The following is a 23771-nucleotide window of genomic DNA, read 5'->3' on the forward strand; positions in this document are numbered from 1 at the left end:
AAAGCTGCTGGGGGAAGGGAGATGAAAGCTCGTTGTAAAAATCAACAGACTGTCTGTACACATCTTCCACAAGTTGTCCTGCACTAACACTACGCAGTATACCCTGCCTGCAACCTACCCCAGGCAGACTCCCCAGCTCACAGGCTCAGGCCTTCAGGTACAGCCTTACACACAGGAACTGATCCAGCAACTCTGCTTGTAAACATTTAACCAAGAAACATGTCCGATCATCCTGCCTAAGCTTAGCACTTCTTGCATTACTCTGGCACTAGCAGCTGTGTCCTTGGAGCAGTAGGTAAAAGCAAGGTCTTCAACTTTCTCCTGTGTCAGCCAGCTGGGACTATCCACCCCAGTAGAGAGCTCCCTCACAGTGCAGAGTAGGTGGTGGTGGGAAAACCTAAGTACCCTGGAGGAGGGGCTGTTTTCCTATTTGGCGAAGGAGGAAACTACAGCCTCTTTCATTTACTGGCTTGGTAAGAACTAGGGAAATTGGTAACTGTGACCAGAGCCTGACTCAGTTAAGAATGTGGTTGATTTGCAGTGATAAAGTGTAAGCTCAGAGAACTGATGGGACATGGGCAAGCAAACGTGAAAAGCCCTCTTGTTTCCTCTACACTGAAGATTTGAAATGAAGTGATGAAGTGGCCCTGGTGAGAGGTCAAGCTATCTATGGATGACTTCAGGGGGCTAAAGCAGCTAAAGGTAGGAAAGTACATAATGACTTTGTTAGTTTATGTGGTTCCAATATTAGGTAAACCAGAGTTTAGGGAAACACATGATAAAGCACCACTCCAGATTGTCTGAAACTGAGGCTGACAAAGCACCCATTGCAGTCTCCAAAGCCTTGTGACCTGACAGAGTAACATTATCTTCTGTTAACAGAGACCCATGTTTGGCCAAAGAATATCAGATAGAAATAAAGCATCAAAGTAAGGGAACCCATGCAATTAAACCCCACAAGTTTCTTGTGTCTCTATTGGTCAGACGTAACCCAAGCTGTTAGGAGCCTAATGGGAACTACTACAGAAGGCGGATGACTGGCAATAGAATGGGAGGAATCAAAGCTTGCCACCTTGCAGATTACTGAGTTTAATAAACCTTGATATTTTCTAGAAAACCAACACAAGCAGCCTCTACTCCAACTTCACATGTACTACCTCCTGCTGTGGACTACTCAGAGGGAGCAAGATGCTACTCACAGGGAGAATCAGTCCTGTCCTAATTCTGATGTGGGTGAGCCGCCACAGCCAGACACAAACCTGTACTTCTATTGCCTTTGCCCAGGTGTAAAGACAGACAGAGCTAACAATAGCAAGTCAGGTCACCTTTCTGAAGATATTTTCCCTGAGGTATTTTTTGAGCTACCCCAGATTCTCTGTGCAGAAACTTGCAGCACAGCTGAGTGCCACTGGAAACTGTAAATGTCCTCAGTCAAAACATCCTGCAGATCTCATATTTTGCTGCCACTTCATGGGACATTTCCTCAGAATAACTGAAGCATCAGTCCCAAGGGCTTTAATACCTTTATGCCAACCACCTCAGCATCATTTTAAGTCTGAAAACGGCAATGCACAAGTATAGGGACACTTGCACATACTGAGTTTTTTTTTAATGGAGGGTAGTAACTGAGCAGAAATAGTTTCTAAAATGCTCTTTAATTTCTTAATAGGGCTGGCTTACAATGTAAAGAAAGGTTAAATTCATCTGAATAACTCTAGGCTCTTATACATGCAAGACAATCAGAGATTTTTAATAAATGGAAGCCACGAGGGCCCCATACATGTTTAGGCAGAGTGGACATGTTTGGACCAGGTGCAGAACAGCAATCCATCACTTCTAGATCAAATTTAAAAGCAATTCAACCAGGGCTTCATGTAGACGACACTACAGAAAACCTGTTCCAATAGCTTTCTTATGCAAGAGAAACACACAGTCACATTTGTATTTTAGGCAGTGAACCAAGGAGAATGAAGCAAAACAACAGCAACTGTCCTCAAGAGATATTTCAGGCTGCTTCTCCCCTCCCACTCCCCTTATACTCCTTTTCAATCTCTTAACAGTTTGTGCATTTTTGGCTACAGAGAACCATACTGCAGAGGTCACTGGCAGGCTGGTGGGGACTGCTGCCACTTTTGGCTTCCAAAGACAACTTCCCCAGCTTGGGGAAGCATCTACCTCTTTTCTCCTCATTTTGGCCTGGGCCAGAGGTGACTGTGGATGAAGAAAGCAGAGGAATGAAGGAAGTTTCCTCAGCCCAGCAACATTTCACAACCAGTTGCTGCTTTTCCTCTTCGACTCAGGACCTGCTATCCAACAAGTGCAAATTGAGGATGACAAATAAGAACATTAGCCTGGTGTTTCTGCTACAATGATCTGCCTTGAAGTAGCTCATGTTGACACTTAAATTGTCAGCAGACTTCTAGTTTAGGGCTCTAGTCAGAAGAATGGGTCCATTCACACTTCCCTCTGAGCTATTGTTGCAGCTCTCTCTAGACCAGGCAAATATCACTGCAGCAGTTTACACTCCAGTTCCACTTTTAAGGGTTTTTTTTTGCAACCATAACCCAAATTGCCTAGAAACCTTTTTTTTTCTTTATTTTTAATATAAGCTTAGACTCCAGGGAATAATTACACAATGCTGAAAAAGTAGCCTGCAGAGATTTACATAGCTGTGAAATATTGGAGCTGTTTTTATCCAGTGTACCTATGTATACATGGCTGCAGCTAGCTCCAGTGTTTACAGAGGACTCATTGGATCTGTGATCACAGAAACAGGTATTTCAAGTTGGGCCGCACACAGAAACAAAACATTGCTTGTTATAAGGCAAGGGTTTGTATTTCAGGGTGTTATACCATCATCCAACTGAAGCACTACCTTGTCACTTCTGCCTTTCCTATATCACCTTCTGGCTGGATTAAAATAACATTTTTGTGGCTAATGCAAACACTGGCTAGGTAGTCAAGAAGAGTATTAACTGAACTTCAGTTTCTTTCCTGCAACTGCATGTGCCTTCCATTTTTTAACAGGTTAATTGCACCAAAGGGCTGTATCCTCATTTCTGTCTCTTCAGTCAACTTTGCTGCTGCTCGTTTCTAGTAATCACATAGCTTTGCCTGCTGGAAACTCAGTCCCCAGCTTGCTCTTCTGCATGCTGACTTTTTCTCACTCAGGGCACCTTGTCAATGGTAGGACCACCAGCCCCACTGGAGTTAAGCAATCAATGCCACTTTTTTAGAGTAGGAGAAAATTCTGTAGCAGGTGATGGAGTAACTACCTGCTGACCCTTGTCTGCTACACTAGTTGTCAGGTACCTGAATATTTTCAAAGCCAGTACTCCCAAGGTACAGTATGAGCTCTCTAGATTGCAAGAAGATATCTTGTCCAGAGCCTGAAGATGCAGGAGCTTAATTCTCCCTTTCTATGCAATTCTCCCTTTCTATGCTCTTCTATAAGCCTATTTCTGTCTCCCACGTAATTCTGCTAAGCTCCTATGTTGCTAGATCCTACTCTCCTTTTTAATGTGCTTTTTCATTAGTTGTTTTCCCCAGGAGAGCTTAAGTGATAAAATGAAAACCAACAGAAGGAAAGTATAAAGCCATAGTCTGGGAACAAACCCATTCCCTGGAATCTCTGCGAAGAAACCATTCAGGAAATACAGCCAAAGAATACATGACAGAAGTAAGAATTTATGCAAGTGACTATATGCATATAGGAACAATAACTTCCAATGCTTGCAACCCAGCAATGAGGAATTAATAACCGACCATTAGATTTAAGCACCGATTTGAAAGAGTTAAATTCCCAGGCTACCTTTTCAGAGCAGGGTGGGGCATTGGGGATGTCAGAGAGTGAAAATAAAAGGCACTTGAATAGTCTGGGAAGGAGCAGCAAAAGCTGGCAGACTTCCCTTCCTCTCCTATGCTACAAATACTCCTTAACTGAGGGTCTCCTGGTCCCCACTGGTAGCTGCAGCCTTTGGTTGCAGGTGCCTGTGCGTGGAGCGACCCACTGAGCAGCTTTCCATGCACCAGGAAGTGAGTGCTGCGTCCTGGTTGTGCATGCTACTCCTCACAGCAGCTCTGGTGTGGCAGCCCATGGCATGACCAGTGGCTGGGGCCTGAGGACAGGGACATGATCAACCTCTCTGTTTTGGAGTGGGCGCCCTGGAATATCTCCTTTGGAGGGCCAGACACTGGAAATGAGCCCCTGTCTGGATCCTGGTACCATACACACAAGGTAAGTGCCAGCCATGTGGCCTCATGCTGGGGCCCAGGAACAAATGGACACAGGAAAGAGCAGGGTCATCATTTCAGCCTCTCCCCACTCTCCTCTGAAGAGACCTCTTTCAGTGCCTGTTTGCTGCTGGCACCTGCTCCCCCTTCACCCTGTTGTTCAGCCTGCACAGCCCTGGCTTCCTGCTCCAAGCAGTCCTTTGAACTGGGCAGAGAGCTGTGTTGTTCTGTATAGAGCACTGCTGGTTTTTGTCATCAGTGTTTCTGTTGCTGTCAGTGATGACAACGTATTTGGGCAACTGCAAAAGACAGACTGAAGCTGCCCGAGATCTAGCAACTTGAAGCATCTGTTAACAATAAAAGTGAATTGGAGTTTGATTAAGCCCGTTACCTTTTCCCTGTTTTTTGTTTCACAGACTAGGAGGCATGGGAGGTTACTCAACATTCTTGTTTTTCACTGCATCAGAAGCAAACCACTTTTTTATGATGCAAAGTATTGGTATAAATTGTGCATAAAATGACTTGCAACTAACTGCTCTCCTTAATCTGTGAGCAGGCCAATAGCAGGTAGTAGCTTATGAAAGGTCCCAAAAACTTTCCCCTCTGAATTCTTCATTTGTTACTGCGTGGATATCCTGATGGCAGGAGACATTTTCTGAGCTCCATGTTTTAAGAGGGAAAGAAACCTGTGAATTCCTGTTTTTAGGTCCCTAGAGCAGCAGCACTCCTTGCTGGTAGCAAAGCTTCCCAGGACCAGAGCTGAGATCCCTTATGGGAGACAAGAGTGTAGAACCAAGGGGTTTGGGAGTTAGGGCCCCAGAGCTGCAAGTGCTTGTAGAGTTGCCAGGGAAAGGCAGTAACAGGGAACTCCCTTGGCACGGGAACATTCACCTGCATGTCATGGTGTCATTACCGGTTTGCTTGCGAAACATCCCAGCCCTGTTCTGGCACTGCTTGGGGGGGTTGTGTGAGGACTGCTGTGTTTTAAGTCCGGTAGTTCTCTGGGAACACATGAATCATTTTTCAGAGTTGCTTGGCTATCTGTGGGTGAGACTGATTTTTCTGTGCTTCCATTTACTTGAGCTGAAGCTTTGGAGCACGTAATGAGCAACTCTGGGTCCTGTGTTTTCACATTCTTCTGTGCACCCCCATTTTCACATGTTAAATGTTTGGAAATATCAGAAACAGTCTATTCTCCCTCCATTCCTGGCTGTGATTCAGTGGATCAATTCAGTTTCAGGTCTTCACTAAAGGACTCTTTCCTTTTCCCTTTTCTTGAGGCCATTTCATCCTCTTGGTTTGGTTTAAAGAGGAGCTTTTTGTTTTCTGCCTCTTGCAAGAGACCGCAACTGCCCCAGCCCCCATCTGCCTGGAAACACCCCAGGAAGGCTGTGATGCCATGGGCATCAGAGACATTCACATGGGATCAGCAGATCTGATACATGTGTTGGGGAAATCTGTGGCACTAGAGTAAGTAGTGATGTCTGTAAACACGTAGCTCCTGGGAAGAAGTTAAAGTGCCTGTGTCCACGTGGCTGTGCAGTTTAATACCTCCCTGTGTCGGCGTTACATTTCTTCACTATTTTTTATTAATTGTGGCTATTCTCCTGTCAGCTCCCTGATCAGGGTAACTAGTGCTAGCTGTCAGCATAAGGGTAGAAGGGGGAATGTGTGGTCATGAAAGAAGAGTGGAGGTAGGACTTCTCCTTGGCATCAGTGTGGATGTAGCTTGGTTGGTGCTGCTTGAGGACTGACACCTCTGAAATCAGCAACACAGAATCCTGTGCTGCCACAGCCTTCCCTGTCTCAGCACTGTGGTGTGTGTCATGGGAGTGTTTAATGACGCAGTAAAATCTGATGAAATATGTACTCAGCTATCTGAAGTATTTCCTTACAAACTAATTTTATTGTAATATTTCTGGGTCTGCTGGGGTAGTGAATATAAGAAGTCTCCATGTGTGGGCCTTCTCTGCTTAATGGACAGTGTATGTAAGTGCCTCAGTTTAATTCTTTATTTCCCTCTGTCCTTCTAAAAGGTTGTTTGTTTATTTCTGATATTGTTGTTTTATGGACAAAACTATTCCTCAAGACTAGTTGATACGATCTACAATACTGATCTTGATTTGACTTTGTATCAGAGAAGGAGAAAACAGCTGGGTAAGAATAGTCGACTAAAGCTCAGATATAATACTTCTGTAACTCGATATTTCACACAACTCTTGTGTGCTGTCACAGTGTGTAGTTGTTCAAGTGTGGAAGCTGAGCTAGAGATGGAAATTTATTTCACTTCTGCTTCTTTTTCCTCCTTTGCCTGTCTCTTAATAAACTCAGAACTATTTCTGGTTGCCCAGATGCTCACCTCAAGAGCTTGTTTTATTTCATAGGCTGTGGTAATAAATCATTTCGGCTCTATATTTGAGGTTTAGAATGTGGACAGCTCCTTCAGATGAATCTGTGGCCTCTTGTCCCATGACAGGCCATTCAAGCAGCTGGTGAATACATGCAGCCAGGAAACCTGATCCTTTGTGTGGTCTAATCAGTGGGCAGGGTGGCTGCTGTAAGGTGTGATGAGACATCCCACAAATAAAACACATCGTTGTGACGTCTTTCTACACTGCCTTCTGTTGTAAATATGAGATCTAGACTTCCTGTGAAGTGTTAATTAGGGCTTTTAAGCTCATTATGCTCAAGAAGAAAGTCTTCAATACTTCAGTTCATCCCACCTTGCTAAGGGTTTGATGTCTGCTTCCACTGAGCCTCAGCAAAGTGAAGGTATGGTTTGGTCCCAGTTTCTTCCAGTGGCTGCACAGTCCCTGATGGTACTCCTGCTGCTGTGAGGGCTCTTGCCCCTGTGCTGCCACCATGGAGAGGAAGACTATTCCTCCATTCCGCTTGGCTGAGGAAGCACCTCAAAACCAGTGAGGGCCTCTTCATCTGGCACTGTCATCAGAGAAGAGAGTTGACACAGCACATCCTATAAATATTCACCAGGATATTTTAAGTGCTTAATGAAATTTCCAACTATGACTTTCAATAAGGGAAAGTTCTAGAGCATGTCAAGGTGGGTGGGAGCCAAGTTTCATGTGGGGCAGCTTTCTTCTGCCAGAAACAAACTACCAGGTTGTCATGAGTTCAGCGGTGGCAGTCATTTTTTTTACCTTCTTGGTAATTGGTGCAGTGCTGTGTTTTGACTTTCATCCTGGGAATGGTGCTGATAGCACCTATGTTTTTAGTTACTGCTCAAATGTTTACTCTGGTCAAGGACTTTGTGAGTCTCATGCTCTGCCAGGGAGGAGGGGAGGCCGGGAGGAAGCAGACACAGGACACCTGATCCAAACTGACCAAAGAGGTATTCCATACCACAGCATGTCATGCCCAGGGAGGTAACCGGGAGTTCCCCGAAAGGGTTCTCTCTCTTCCGGGTCAGTCTCGTTTCAGCGGGTGGTATTGTACTCTCCTCCCTTGTTTATTTCCTCTATCATTATTATTATTGGTGGCAGCAGTAATGGTTTGTGTTATACCTTAGTTACTGGACTGTTCTTTTCTCAACCTGTGGGAATTACATTCTTTCAATTCTCCCCCCCATCCCTCCGGGGCTGGGGGGGGGGGGGGGGGGGGGGGGGAGATCAGGGGGTTTGAGAGAGAGACTGTGGTTGGGTTTTAAAGCATGACACAGGTATTACTAGGTTATTAAAGGTTGTCATGATTTATGTGAATGAAGATGTAACTGGAAATGATGAACGAGAACTTGTCATGGACTGAAGAAATCTCTCCTGGGCTCCTGGTTGCCTCAGCACTTCACCAGCTACTAAGAAGGATTAAAAATCACTGTTACAGCCAAAGCTGGGACAAAGGTGAAGGCAAACCCTCCTGATATTTCCACTTTGAGTTTTGTAGGTTGTTAATGCCATTTTTCTCAGCCTCTGTAGGGTACCTCATACTGTAGTCTACTTTCTGATGGACTGCAGATGTTAACTGTTTCAGGCTAATCAGCAAGGCAATCCTGGAGCATGGGGAGAGTAGAAACAAACTTACCTTCACACAGTTATCTGCTACTCTACTCATCTATGAAGACTGGTGAAAAGTTTTTCCACTTCCCCTCAGCCCCTTATTCTGAAACTGTTCACTGAAAGCAAATGAGGGTATTGTAACACTATCTCACAGTGTTCTTTAGTTGTCAGATTTCACAGTGCAAAACTTTGGTTTCCTTTATTTTATGGGGGAACGTGTATGGGAGAAAACACATACTGCTTTCTTAGGTGGGAAATGTGTGTTATTTTCAGCCCTTATAAATCAAAAGTTAGGAAGAGGACATTGTTCAGTGTTTCAGATACACATTTTTTTGAATCGGTCATAGGGAATCCAGAACAGTTGCTGCCAGTGCTGATGCACGCTCTGGTGGTGTCCTGCTGTCAGGAATCCAGCAGCATTTCCATGACTTAGTCCCAGTTTAGTGAGGCTCTTCCAGAAAAGGATGTGTGGCTTCAAATCTGAAATGCAGGACTATTAGCTCAGCCAGCTTTGCACCCAAGCTTTCAGGCTCTGCTAGGGCTGTAGGTCTGATCTACTGGGGGTTGTCCTCTGATTAGCTTCAGTGTGACATGAAAAAGCAAAATAAAGCGCTGATTAGAAAGGATCACTCTTCAGTTTTACAACCACATGCATTCATTCTGCCTTGCCAAACATCAGCTGTTCCTGCAGATGTAGAGATCACAACATGTCTGATGTGAAATGAGCAGAGAGCTTATATAAGCTGCAGCCTCCGAGGTTAAAGAAGATCAGCTGCTGCATGAGAAGCTATTCATTACTCAAAAGTAAGGGATATAACAACAGAAGAGTCTTACCTCTTGCCTGTCCCCTTGCACGGGACCATAGATATATTTCTGTCATTGTAACTTTCAACTTATTTAGGGAAATGTAGTTTTTTTTCCTTCAATTACTTCAAGCAGAGTGGGAGTAAGCCATAAAGCTGTTTATATGTATAGAGGAAGCAGGCAATGGACAGGAGGTCTGCAGCTGATGTCCTGGGTGTGAAAGTAAGCCAAAGACTGGAGATAGCATGCAGCCTTCTGAACCAGCTAGAGTAATCTGCTCATCTGTTTTACACCAGTGTGTTCCATAGCAGTCCAATTTCCTGGTGCTGTGCTGTTGCCAGGCCTTCACCACCCTACTTGGGTTTCTCCTCCCAGGGTAGGAAGGAGTCAGTTTTGCTCCAAATCCAAGGCTGGTGCTGGGCAGTAGATACAGCAAACCAGCTCAGCCCCACATTTTGAGCTTTGGGGACACAGGACGCAATGCAGGTGTTATTGATGGAAGAGCTCATTATCTATCTGTCTGGACACTTCATCTCTTCAATACTGCTAGCAGAGCTGCTTAAAGAAGTCCTAGTTTGACAGCCAATGGAAGCTGGTGAGCAAATCCCCTTTAATTTAGGCTGAAAACTCACAGGTGGTTTTGACTGAAGCAGTCTTGATGGTTCCTCCTGGAGACCTCAGCTAATAGATTGGAAACAATCAGCATTACAGGGCTGGGGCTGTGCTGAGCACCAGCTGTTAACTGCTGAGTGCCTGTTCCCTGATTCTCATTGAGCTGTTTTTCCTTAATCTCAGACTCTTTTCAATGCTTCCCATCCCAAGAGCTGCTACAATAAAATGAGTTTTCAGTTTTCCTGCAGATGTTAAGGAAGATGTGCATTTATTTATTTTTATTTAGGTGACAGTGAGTTAAACAGGTGCTTTGTAATTACACTAATCTGGTTTAAGATGTTTGAGAATGTTAATTTGGGAATTTGTAGGTGATAAGGAACATGACAATTCTTTTAATTTCTCAGAAAGTGCAGTGTAGAAGACAGATGCGAGGGAACTTGAGTCACAAGTTATACATATCCTATCTACTTCAGAAATTAGTTTGCTTTGTACTGCTTCCAAATGGTATTTAGCAGGAAGATTGTAGTCATAGTACAGACTAATATCAAGCTCAGCCACTCACAACAAGACTTAAAACATAAGCACTGCTCTTCAGAACAGTGATCTGGAACAGTGGAATTGGGTTTAGTCTGAAGCCAGCAAAGCAGAGTCTGTGCTCCTCTTCCCTTAGCACTGAGTTGGGAAGAGCAAGCATGGGATGAGTCTGAATCCCTACCTTGATTTGGAAAGGTCTGGCTCAGTGCAGTGCTTTGTGCTCCCTGCCCCAAACTTCTATGCTACTTTGCAAATAATGAACTAAATTAGATTGGCTGTGGCTGCTATGTTGATTTCAGTGTCCCAGCCTTACCTGGGAATTGCAAGGTGATGTGGGGAGAAGGGGGGTGCCTGAGCAGCCAGACCTTCCTTCTCCTGAGATTTCATGGGATTGCTGTGTGGATCTAGGACATTGCTCCCACCTGAAGAGGTGCTGTTGCTCCCATCTTGAATCTATGCTTGCTGCTTCATTTGCCGTAGCACTCATTTGACTACTTGCCTCACTACACTGACAGGAAAACACTCGTTGATATAATTGTTTATATGAGAAGGGCAACTTTTATTTAATGTCACCTGTGACATTAGCCCCTTACAATTTTGTGACCGAAAGAAGGCTTCATTTCTCTTTTAATCTGAAGCATGATCTTTTCCTATGCTCTTGAAGTCTGTTTTGGGCACCAGAGGGGGAAAAAAAAGATATTGGAATCTTATACTTGCATGTCTCCAACAGTGTGCTGGATCTGATTAACTCCTGTTTGAAGGAATAAAAAGAATCCAAATGACTTAAGTAGAAATTTGACCAAACACAAAACCCAAGGCTTTAGAAAGACAAGCGAACAACAGACTGTGTACTTCAGTCATAAGGGAGGCGAGGACCTTTGGCTAACCTAGTAACTCTAGGCTGCAATTATTCCATTTGGAGTTTTGGTGACATGTATAAATTGTTATGCTCATGTTTATAATGTCACTACAGATTGTCCCTGAAGAATGGCATTTGTTAATGTGAACAGTCAGAAGATATGCTTTCTATTCTGTGACTAATCTGGACTTTGGGACATACTGCCAGCAGCTTCAAAAGACAGTTGGTGTGTGAAATCAACACCAGGCCTGGACCAGTGATCTTAAATGTGGCAATGATATTTTCAGGGTGCACTCAAAAGTAAATAGTCAGTATCAAATTAAACAGATGTGTACTGCTTAAATTGAGGCTATACGAGTGTAACTCCATTTTCCTCCATGATGTCCATCGTAGATTCATACCATCTAGGCTGGAAGCTTTGGCCTGTTTAGTGATATGAACTGTTCTGCCCATGATGAGTAGATGAATAGAGGTTATGGAATTGTCATAGAAATCATGGGATGAGACATAGAGTGGCTCTTTGGCTGTATTCCCCTTTGTATCCTGCTATGCTCCATAGAAACAATGTGATGCAGCCTATGATGAATGCAAAGTTGGGAGGAAAACACCTCCATGTGCGGAAACAATGACTCACAGCAAAGCAAATGCTAGTTCCTTGAACATGGCTTCTTCAGGTTGACTGAAGTGAAGTAGTAACAGACGTACATAGTCTCTTGCTGACATTTAATCCCCTGGAATCAAATTGGTTTCATGGGAGATAAAATGTCCACCAGTCTTACCTAACATATTTGATCACTTAACTGTCATCCTGTTCAGAACAAGGTCACTTTGCCAGCTGAGACAATTTACACTTGAAGTCTTTTTCTTCAATAGCCAAGGATGTTGCCACTGAAAAGAGGTTCCTGTGAAGAACAATCAAAATGTTTTATGTACATCAGAGACTTGTACCCAGACAGTTAACCCTCAGTTAAAACCTGGTTTAAGTTTCTGGGAGGCTCCAGCTTGGGAGTAAATAGAATCATAGAATAGTTAGGGTTGGAAAGGACCTTCAGATCATCTAGTTCCAACTCCCCTGCCGTAGGCAGGAACACCTCACACTAAAGCATGCCACCCAAGGCTTTGTCCAACCTGGCATTGAACATCACCAGGGATGGAGCATTCACAACCTCCCTGGGCAACCCATTCCAGTTTATATCCAATCTCCTCTGTTTAAGTTTCAACCCATTACCCCTTGTCCTATCACTACAGTCCCTAATGAAGAGTCCCTCCCCAACACCCTTACAGGCCCCCTTCAGATACTGGAAGGCTGCTATGAGGTCTCCACGTAGTCTTCTCTTCTCCAGGCTGAACAGCCACAACTTTCTCAGCCTGTCTTCATATGGGAGGTGCTCCAGTCCCCTGATCATCCTTGTAGCCCTTCTCTGGACTTGTTCCAACAGTTCCATGTCCTTTTTATGTTGAGGACACCAGAACTGCACACAACACTCTAAGTGAGGTCTCACAAGAGCAGAGTAGAGGGGCAGGATCACCTCCTTTGACCTGCTGGTCACGCTCCTTTTGATGCAGCCCAGGATGCGATTGGCTTTCTGGGCTGTAAGCGCACACTGAAGCTGGCTCATGTTCAGTTTCTCATCAACCAACACACCCAAGCCCTTCTCCGCAGGGCTGCTCTGAATTTCTTCTTTTTGCCCAACCTGTAGCTGTGCCTGGGATTGCTCCGACCCAGGTGTAGGACCTTGCACTCGTCATGGTTAAACTTCATGAGGTTGGCATCAGCCCACCTCACAAGCGTGTCGAGGTCCCTCTGAATGGCATTCCTTCCCTCCAGTGTATCAACCGAACCACACAGCTTGGTGTCATTGGCAAACTTGCTGAGGGCACACTCAGTCCCACTGTCCATGTCACTGACAAAGATGTTGAACAAGACCAGTCCCAACACCGATCCCTGAGGGACACCACTCGTTACTGGTCTCCAGCTGGACATTGAGCCATCGACCACAACTCTTTGCATGTGGCCATCCAGCCAGTTCTTTAGGTGGACCAAGTGGTCCACCTATCAAACTGATGTCCCTCCAATTTAGAGACAAGGATGTCGTGTGGGACAGTGTCAAACGCTTTGCACAAGTCCAGGTAGATGACGTCAACTGCTCCACCCCATCCATCATTTCCGTAGCCCCATCATAGAAGGCCACCAAATTGGTCAGGCAGGATTTCCCCTTAGTGAAGCCATGCTGGCTGTCACCAAGCACCTTGTTGTTTTTCATGTGCCCTAGCATGCCTTCCAGGAGAATCTGCTCCAAGATTTTGCCAGGCACAGAGGTGAGACTGACTGGTCTGTAATTCCCTGGGTCATCCATATTCCCCTTCTTGAAAATGGGGGTTATATTTCTCTTTTTCCAGTCATCGGGATCTTCACCTGTCTGCCATGACTTTTCAAATATAATGGACAGTGGCTTAGCTACTTCATTTGCCAGCTCCTTCAGGATCTGCAGATGGATTTCATCAGGGCCCCATGGACTTGTGCATGTTCGGATTCTTAAGATGGTCTCGAACCAGATCCTCTCCTACAGTGTGCCCAAGGTCTTCATTCTCACAGTCCCTGCATCTGCCTTCCAAAAAATACCAAACAAACAAACAAACAAACCCAGTCCGCCACTACCACAAATTACGCAGTCAAGTTTTCTGCATTTGGGGAAATCGCAGGGGTCAGCACACCTGGAGTGCAAGGGATGAGCCTTGCTCTGGGAAAACCATCTGCTTGATCATGGTGTCTACCCTGCCAGGTAAGTAGATTGTCACAAATAGATTGTTACTCCACTTACTTTGCTTTATGACTCTAACATACTATGTTTTAATGTTTGTTTTCTTCTTGTGTTTTGGTTTTGGCAGGGTTTTTTGATGTGTTTTTGTTTGTTGTTCTGCCTGCTTTGGAATTTCCACAGGGTTCGTGTTTATTGGTTTCTAATGACATTAGTATCTCTCAGTGACAATCTTTTTCTCCCTAAAGTGACTAAAGCACTGTGAACATTCTCATTCATTGTCTGCGTTATCATGCAGCAATGACTCAGTCATCTTGTCAAGATGAGGAAAAGTAAAGCTTGTAGTGTCTGCAGAAGCTTCAGTCGAACAAATAATAGTAGCTTTCATTTGATCAAGACTCTAGCTCCATCTTTTGACTATCACACTGGTTTTGACTGGAGTTGTTTTTTTTCATAGTAACTTGCATGATGCTACATTTCAGATTTGTGATGAAAAAAGTTTTGGTGACATGGGTATGTTTTAGTTATTGGTGAGCAGTGCTTTTACAGCATCAAGGCATTTTTTGTTTCTTGCACTGCCCTGCCACAGAGTAGGCTGGGGGTGCACAAGAAGCTGGGGGGCACAGTTGGTACAACTGACCCCAAATGACCAAAGCAACATACCATACTGTACAAGATTGTATGCAGCAATAGAAGTTGGGGAAAGAAGGAGGAACTCTGGGAGTGATGGCATTTTCTCTCCCGAGTGTTATGTGTGGTAGAGCCCTGCTTGCCTAGAAATGGCTGGATGCCTGACTGTGGGAAGTAGTGAGTACTGGATTTTGCTTTGCTTGTGCACACAGCTTTTGATTTGCCTGTTAATTCGTGGGGTGAGATAGAAACAGGTTTGGGTTTGGTTTGGGTTTTCTTTTTTGCCTTTCTCTTTTACCCCTCTGATTCTCTCCCCCATCTTGCTGCAGCAGAGTGAATAAGAGGCTGACTGGGCTGAGCTGCTGACTGGAGTTAAACCACAACAACTATAGATTAGAGGCTGCCAGGACAAACTGAAGTGCAATGTGTGGTTTATGAAAGCATAGGGATGACAGCACTCACATCATGAGTCAGATGCTCAATTCTCCTTTATTTATTTATTTTTTTTTATTCCTGAGAGGGAGTAGAGAGATTTTATCTTCATGGCCACATCTCCATAGTAATCCGTCTCCAGAAGCAGCTTTCTGATCATTATATCCTATACTAATGCAAAAATACCAGAAAAAAGGACAGACTTCTATACGTGATTATCCCCATGAGGTACACCTGCTGAAAGATCAGTCATACTTAACACTGAGGGGAAAAAAACCCCAAACCTGCCACCTTGTTATTTCTGTAAGTGCAACAGAGAATGTCATGAAAAGGTGATAAAGGTACCTAAAAGGGATCACTCAGCTAAACTGATTTGTTTTCTGCAGCAGAAGGGAGCTATGTAGTATATAGTTTCTTTAGAGGTTTTATTTGTTATTCCCTAATTTGCATTTTACATTTTTGACCAGAAGTATCTGAAACTAAAAGCATCCAGTCGTGTTTGTGTGAGTATGCACACATACGCATATGTGTGTGTTTTAGATAGTGCAAGACCTCTTGTTTTGAAATCATCACTGGTAATCTAGCAGTTGTTTATATTTCAATGAATAATGTTGCTCACCGAAGGTTCTGCCTTCTGCAGTCCAGTCTTTTTTTTCTTTATTATTTATTATAATTTATTTTTTAAGGTTTTTTTTTTGCATTAGGAACTATCTATAAGTGATTAACACTCTGTGAAATGGAACTAGGAGAGCCAAATGCATGAGGTGCAGGAAGGAAAGCAAGGAACTAATGTACAGCACCCCTCCTCTGCAGGAACAGCAGACTGGAAGGGCCTTTGGGCTGCCCATTGCTCTACCATAAAATCAAGTAGTAATGTAACAGAGGGAACAAACTTTGGTTTATATGTAATCAGATCTCTTCTTTTTCCCCTCCTCTGTTGTTATTTCTGTTAGAAACTGCTCTGACATGCCATTGGTTTGGAAGTGTCCTCATTTCCAGCCTTGTTTTACCGCTGGCCCATATGTGTGACACTGGGGTTTGGCAACGGGGCATGTTCACGCGGGTTGTGATGTGGAGAAGCTTTATCTGTGCACATCAAAGGAATGGTTAGTTATAGCTAACAGGGGATTAATTGAGACAGGATGGGAGACAAGCCTGCCTGGAAAGTGATGCTGGAGAGGTACATGCTGAAAGAGATGTGTCATTCCCCTCATGAGTTCTTCTCAGCTGGTAAAGGGAGATTCTTATTAAAAGCTCTTTTAAGAATTGGTAAATGTATTGGCTATGTTTCTGTCAGGGTTTTGTGTGTCTCATTTAAGTGGAATCAGAAATAGCTCATTTGTACTCCAGCATGACTGTACTACAATAGCAAGAGGGAATGAGCTAGCTATGCTTGGTTTGGAGGCATGTTTGTGTGTACATGCAGAGTGAGCCATGTCTCTGACAGTACTCTCTGTGCCTTGTTCTGCAACCTCATGAAACACTTAAAAGCGCTATTCACTCAGTTGTTGAAATGGCTCTCTTTTGAGCTTGCAAGTCTTTCTGAGTGCAGGCAGAGCTAGCTCCATTTCACTGGGCATGAACTGGTACAATCCAACTCCCCATGAAAGTTGCATCCCCTCCTTGGCTTTCTATGTATGGGTCCAGGGAGATACTTAAAGCAGGGAGAGGAGCAGCGTAGCCTCTCAATGTCAGCCAGACTGCGGTTTCTGGGTATTAATATACCTGGGCTTTGAGTGCTCTGGATTGAACCTTACCTTGTATACCAAGAATTAGACAGGATCAAACAGTAACATTCAGAAAGCCTGCTCCAGGGCAGCAACAGAGGAGTATCCCTGAGCCAGCTGACCATTTTGTGGGAGTAGCTGGTCAGGCAATGCTAGCTTGTCTCCTTTCTCCTGAGGGACTTTTAAAAAGGCAAAAGTTTATAATTCTTTTCTTACTTTTTCTGGTATGTTATTTCTATAGTTGTTATGTGATGGTCCTTGAGAAAATTGTATAAGATGTTATCAACTATGATTGAAATTCTCAGAGCTTTTGCTATACAGTTATTGGAGAAGATTTTAATTGTAATCTAAGAAGTAAAACCATGAAATAGTTTTTGGTTATGCAGCAAAGTATACCAGGCTGTTTACTTGAGGAACTGTGTAAAAATCCATTCTACTGCTTCTCCATTCTCCCATTTATTTCTGATTTTGAGATATGCTTAGTGATAATAAATTGAAGTTTAGGTCTTGGGAAGTTTGGTTGTAACTCTTCAAAAGAAAAAAAATATTACTCATAATGCTTTTTACCATTATAGGGGTTGGATATGTTTGTATATAGCTTACTGAGCATAAAGAATCATAGAATCACAGAATAGTTAGGGTTGGAAAGGACCTTAAGATCATCTATTTCCAACCCCCCTGCCATGGGCAGGGACACCTCACACTGAACCATATCACCCAAGGCTCTGTCCAACCTGGTTGCTTTATCATATTTCACAATATTTTTCATCTCAGTTTGTTATCCATTATTGACTTTAATAAATCACTGACAAATATAAATAAAATACCATGAAAATGATTAAAGCATGGAGATGAATAGAAAGTTTCCATTTCTGCAGTTGTTTTATCCTCTCAGATTCCCATATCTTTTCATAACTTACCAGGCTCTCCTTCTAACCTTTACAGTTTGTCTCTTTTCTGCAAAAAGATATGTATTAAATTTGTGATATAATGAAAGATAAAACCTAATAAAGGCGAGGATACTGTAACATTCATGAGATAGGAACTGTATTTACTGTGGTCTGGAAACCAGCCTGGCTATCTGTGTAAAACATGTAAACTGTCTTGTCTTCACTCAGATTTATCCTGACTTAGCTACCAAGTCTTCTCTCTCCTCTTCCTAACAAAGATGGTGCCAAATGTTTTAATTGCTCCTTCTTGTAGATTTAACAATGTCCTCTTATGTCACAATAAAAATCAAATTATTTTCATTACGTGTTCCAGTACTGGTAATTGCCCTTTTATTTCAGCTGTCCTTCAGTACTTCACATGGCCCTGAACCCATATATGAGTATATGAATTGCAATATGAAAACCATTGAAACAAGGACCTTGTTTTCTTTACGCATCTGTAAAGCACTGAGTACATCCAGAGCTCCCTGAATTATAACAGCTAAATGATAAGCCTCTCCTAATTCCACATGGTGGATCTTTGAAAAATATGGTTTTTGTTAAGGACTCTGAATTCCCCTTGCTTCAGAGTTACTTCAGAATTGGAAGTTTAGAAGGCTCCCCCCCCACCCCTGCTTTAATGAGATCCATTCAGACCTGTCAAAATCCTAATTAACAGAAACAATGTGTAGTTTTTGAAGCAGTATGTGTCATTTTGTTTGTGGGGAATCCACTTAGAGCACAAATAAATGCAGAAATAAAGACAAATAGGAGGAATGTTTTAACTAGCCTTGATGAGTGAGCCAACAATATACATTTGAAATGGACTTTTTTTTTTCTGCTCATCAGTTTATAGCATAGCAAGTTTCCATAAATAATGGTCATGTACCTTTTGATCAATGCAAATCAAGTTAACCTTTCAAAATTTTCATTTCACAGTCCTGGCAACTGCAGTTTAATGTCCATTAGGAAAACACACATGTAATGTGGATGAATTGCATTTGACTGTGTAACAAAGTCTTTAATGCAGATCTTAGTCTGCAAGGAATAAATTTATTAGAATTAGTGCCAAAGGTTTAGATTTCAGCCTGGCTTTCATTTGCCATAACCTTCCTATTTTACTTAGACAATAAAAAGACCTTGTGTGTAAAATGCCCTTTTACAATAGTGCCAGAATGCTATGAAAAGATGCTAGGGTAAATAAGTATTAGATCCTGCATGAGTGCTTGAAGTGGGACCGTGTGGAACTATGCTATACTGTTGCTCATCTATTTTGAATAGCAATACAGCTGCCACTTGGCAAATGGATGCCCACTAACCCATCCCTGCCCACTAACCCATCCAACCCTGCCAATTTTGATCTGCCTTTAGTGTTAAACATTGGCAGGTGGCTTATAAGGTACATAATGTTAAAAGGGTATAGTCTGAGAGGATTATTTCAAAGCTGGAACAGCTCCTTTCCAGCCTCACAAATGCAAAGGAGGCAGGGAGGGAACAGAGGACCAGAGGAAGGCATTCTTCAAGCTGGCCTTGCCACCAAGGAAAACAGCAGATCCACAGCCTCAGTCCACAGTCTGTGTGCTTGGGGACTATCCATAAAGCACTGCAAAGCCAGCAGTGACTTTCATGGCTGGTTCCAAAACATATTAAGGTAAAGGAAATAAAATTTCTGTGGTGTCTGTAACTGAATTCCCTCATAAAGGTTTGTCTCAAGACTTCTGTGTGGGAAGACCCACAGTGCTGTGGATGGTATCACAACTAGAAACTCTGTCTTCAGAGAATATAATGTTTCTTACTTATCAAACTGACTGTTTCTTCAGCCCACTAGCCTCTAAAGGATGTTGAATGGCAGACACAGTACAAATAATGAAGCCTTTTGTGTGATACGATAACAGAAGGATTGCTGTGGCCTTCAGGAAAAAACAGCAACCATTTTGGTTTGATACGGTGATCCATCTTCTGTCACAGATCATCTTTCATTCATGCATGGCTTTACTAGCCTGGGATATGGTATCCTGTTTATTTCTTTCCTACTTTGAGCATTGCTTTGTGTGATAACTATTGTGTATTAGAAATTGCCTGCTGATTTAAGATGTGCTCTGATTTGAGAATTTTGCAATTTTATTTTCCTCTTTACTGCATTTTTGTTCCCTGTTGTTTTCTTTAATATTGGCAGGTCTGAGTATGAACCTGTACATGACAGTTTAGCCATGCTATAGCTGCATGGGGTTACTATACTTTCATCTCATGTCCCTGAGCAGATCCCTGTGATATTTAATCTCCTTAGGGCATTGTACTCTGGTTTTAATCCTTAGGGGTCTACCAAGCCCTGAGTTTAGGAGTATGGTGATATCATATTATTAATCAGAGCTCATTAACACATGTCAATCTGAAGCAGGTAGTACAGTACACATGCCAAGAGCAGTGCTCAGGTGAAACGTGTGGTCATTACAATAAAATAACTTAAGCAATGAGGGTAAGTTTTGAGCCCAGGCCACTGCTATGATCATTTGCCTTGATCATGCACACACAGAGTTTTTCCTCTGTGTGGACACAGAAGGTTGGTTATGTTAGACACAAGGGAGTGTCACCTCAACAGCTTTGCATGTGTTTGTTGGGCCCTAAAGGTACCCACAGTCCTACCCAGCCACAGGACTCTCCTGCCCTGCCTGTAGACCAGGACCCATTTTTAGCTACGTAAACCACCAACTTGTGCTCCAGTGATGCCCCAGCACGACTGGTCTTCTGCCCACAGCTCTGCCCAGCCCTGGCTCCTGCTGAGCTGGGCTCACTCACTAGCCCATGTTCCAGCACAACCTCAGCTGAAGGAAATGCTGATCTCTGTATTTCACTGGGCAGTACTGAAACAGGGGTCATGCATGTCTTGGTATTTCCCAGAAATTAAGAAGACCCAAGTTTTTGTCCTGTTTTCTATTCCTGGCAGTTTCTGGAACCTTAAGAAGAGAAGTGACTTTTAGGATTATGGTTCCTGTTCAGACACAGCATGGTCCAACAAGGATATCTGTGCCAAGCTCAGAGAGGTACCTGACAAAGCAATCACCATGGCACAAAAGTTGTTGCTCTAATGGAGAGGGCAACAGTACTGCAGGACAATGGAAAACTTCCTGCTGGAGTCCCTGCCCATGCAGTGTTTAAATCCATCAAAGTGGCCTCTGATTTGCAGTCTCTGGAGGCAGGTACTTGGGTTATCATAAGTGCCCGTATGATTTTGTGCATTTTTTTAGATGACAAATGAACACACAGCCTCATCCTCTGCTCATCAACTGCATGCAGATTTTACTTCCAGAGCTGTATGGATACCACCTTTTGGGCTGATTCAAGGTCTACTGTGTTTCCTCCCTAGTGTGTTGGTTGCCTCCCAAGTCCTGCACAGTGACTATGACCCCAGCTGAAAGCTGGGAATAAAGAGCAGTAAGGGGTAGCCCAAAGATGTATCTGTAAGGGTAGAACTGACTGCTGAAATGGAAAGATCTGAGGAGATACTGGTTTCTCTTCTTGGGAGTAGCGTGGATATATTACAATTACTGATGTGAAACCAATAAAATGATGGGGTAAATGAGGTGGCAGTTTCTGTTTTCTATTCCCTACTGTCTCCTTTTTCTTCAACTCTTCATGATGGGGCTGACAAGGCCACTTCTCCACCCCCGCACAAGGGAGCTTGTTGTCATTTAAAAAGAACAAGTCTTTGGGAGCAAGAAAAGAATGTTGATTTAACTGCAATTGTATTGAAGCTGCTGTCTGTGCAGGATGATGAGGGGAGTGCAATAATCCATCTGTGAAGTGGTCAAGCTTTGGGTAAAGTCAATGGTCAGGATTTTGTGCTGCAGCATCAAAGCATCAGGAAGGAAAACCCATTCCCTCTGCTCCTCTGGAGCTTTAGGTGGGAGCCATTTCACAGTGTTTCCCCAGTCTAGAAGGAGGTTTCAGGGCTGTTTGTCCTTGTAACTGTTAGTGCCTGATCTCAGCAGAGGTGTTTGTGCTGAGGTGTGCTAAGACATCCTGTCACATACTCCCCACTGCTCCAAGTGAGGGTTGTTCCCTCAGCCTGAAAAATGTAGTGTGTGAGAGCCCTGGATACCGAGTTGTGGGGAGAGGCTGCAAGATGAGAAGGACTTCCAGTGGCCAGGTACCAGAAGGTATGCACAAAACTCTTGAGTAATACTTCTTATTGAATTCTTTCTGTAAGCAGGCTGTGACATTGGTGCTGTGATACTTAGCAAAGAGGGTGTGTGAGCAAAAGGAGTCCCTTGACCTCCTGTATTCTGCTCTCTGCATCTCCTTGTACAAGTCAGTCATGTCTTGTTGACATGTGGCAGTCAGCCAAGCATTTCAACCAGAGCAATTAGACGCCTGCTTCTTCTTCTGAGTATAAGTCACTGCAGAAATGCATGAGCCACAGACAGTTGAATTCAGTTCTGCCTCTTAAATAAACATTTTTGTCATCCATTTGTAACAAGACTGTTTTTTCTTCATGCTTCTGGGGATGTGCTTTCCTAATCTGAGAATTATCTAGCCACAGCAATAATCATCCCTTTTTTAGGATTATAGAATTATAGAATAGCTAGGGTTGGAAAGGACCTTAATATCATCTAGTTCCAGTCCCAATGCCATGGGCACAGACACCTTGACACCTCACACTAAACCATGTCACCCAAGGCTCTGTCCAACCTGGCCTTGAACACTGCCAGAGATGGAGCCCTTCTCCCCACCAAGAGGTACCTGGACTCCGTGTTGCTCTTTATAAATAATAAGTCTCTGTGGTTGGTTGGTTCACAGGTGCCCATGGACCTTCTTGGAGAAGAGTCATGAAAGCTAAGGCAGTGAGCATTGGGTTGGATGCTGCTTTGTAGTAGCTGGTTATGTTCCCATGACCTTATTTATGCAGACTTACTGATAGTATGTTTGTCTTCTGTACAAGCTAATGGGGATCCTCACAGAACTATACCAGTGACCTTGAATAGGCCTTGAATACACTTATGACAGTGTACAAAATGTCACAATATTTGAAAGTAGACAGGGAGTTCTACCATGTACCTGTTATTTGAGCTTGCTGAAAAGATTTATTTAAATGGCTGCTTTCCAGAATAATGAATCCTGCTTGAATGTTTTCAATTTCTCAGCTTCACAGGAAGTTTTTGCAAAATTAGGTGGTCTGATTAGAAAAGAATCTGATGAGATAGTGCAATGCATTAAAGAAACTGTCAGGAGACCTGTGTTTCTGGCTGTCCTGTCAAATGGTGGGTATGTTAACACGTAACATAAGTATGTTCCAACATGATTGCTGTCGATTTTCCTTCTGGTTTATGTAACAAAACAGGTCCCTTGTTTGTTCGTTTGTTTGGGGGTTTTTTGTTTGGTTTTGTTTTTTGTTTCATTTTGGTTTTGTGTTTTGGTTAGTGTGTATTTTTTCATTCACTTGTTTATTTGTGGGGTTTGGGGTTTGGGTTTTTTTTTGTTTTGTTGTTTGAAAAGAAACCAGTTGAATGTAGTGTTCAAATGTGACCTGTCTAGCTTGTTTGTTTGTTTGTGGTTTCTTTTTTTCATGAGATTTGAGGAGATGTTCTACTGAAAGAGAGCAAGGCCACCTCATGCACCAGGATGTCCTTTCCAGTTGCAGTTAAGCCTTAGCCAGCCTTGCAGAGGTATTTTTCAGCAGTTTACTCAGGGCAGCATGAACTCAGCGACCAAAAAGTACAATAATCAAGTTTAGATTGGGTTACAGTGTGATACCAGAAAACCATGATTGTATTGTTCTTCTTAAACTAATGATAAGCATTTCTGTGTTTCTTTGTTTTGTGATCTTGCAGACCCAGCTCCTTGGAGTTTTACTTGCTGCTGCTTCAAATTTTCTGATTAGTGTTTCTTTGAATATACAGGTATGAAATAGTTTCTCTTTATTCAGTTTGTATTTAGCGAGTAACTTATGTTACAATTTGTTTTTATGATGAAGTTCAAAATACAAATTCTGTTGTATTTTAGAAATATTCCCTCTAATGGTAGTTCAGAAGTGCCCTGCTGCAGTTGTTGGCAGTGTGATAGCTCTCAGCCTGTTCTGTGATGTGATTCCTATATTGGAATAGAATAAAAAAATGTAAATCCTCCTCTTTATAACGTGTCACAAAGAAATACCAGCTTTGACCCAGTTGTGGTCTCATTGGTCATCACATGAAGCTGTCTCAGACTGTCCAAATCTAAAATGAGAATGACTGCAAAGTCTCAGG

The 23771-nt window shown here is 43.1% G+C and overlaps 1 protein-coding gene and 1 non-coding gene across 2 annotated transcripts in view; one reads left to right on the forward strand and one right to left on the reverse strand.

The window, feature by feature from the left end:
* Positions 1 to 7095: 7095 nt before the first annotated feature.
* Positions 7096 to 23771, forward strand: part of NIPAL2 (NIPA like domain containing 2) — a 43920-nt gene continuing 27244 nt past the window's right edge. Inside the window, exons 1-3 of the mRNA XM_005150976.3 lie at positions 7096 to 7151; positions 23023 to 23035; positions 23364 to 23426. Of these exons, the coding sequence (XP_005151033.2) occupies positions 7096 to 7151; positions 23023 to 23035; positions 23364 to 23426 (132 nt within the window). The remainder of the gene's footprint in view (positions 7152 to 23022; positions 23036 to 23363; positions 23427 to 23771) is intronic.
* On the reverse strand, positions 13680 to 13843 carry LOC115946814 (U1 spliceosomal RNA). Its single transcript, XR_004080840.2, has one exon. It is a non-coding gene; the product is annotated as a U1 spliceosomal RNA (small nuclear RNA).

This window comes from Melopsittacus undulatus, chromosome 1 (genome assembly GCF_012275295.1).
Source record: "Melopsittacus undulatus isolate bMelUnd1 chromosome 1, bMelUnd1.mat.Z, whole genome shotgun sequence".
In the NCBI taxonomy this organism is placed as follows: Eukaryota; Metazoa; Chordata; class Aves; order Psittaciformes; family Psittaculidae; genus Melopsittacus; species Melopsittacus undulatus.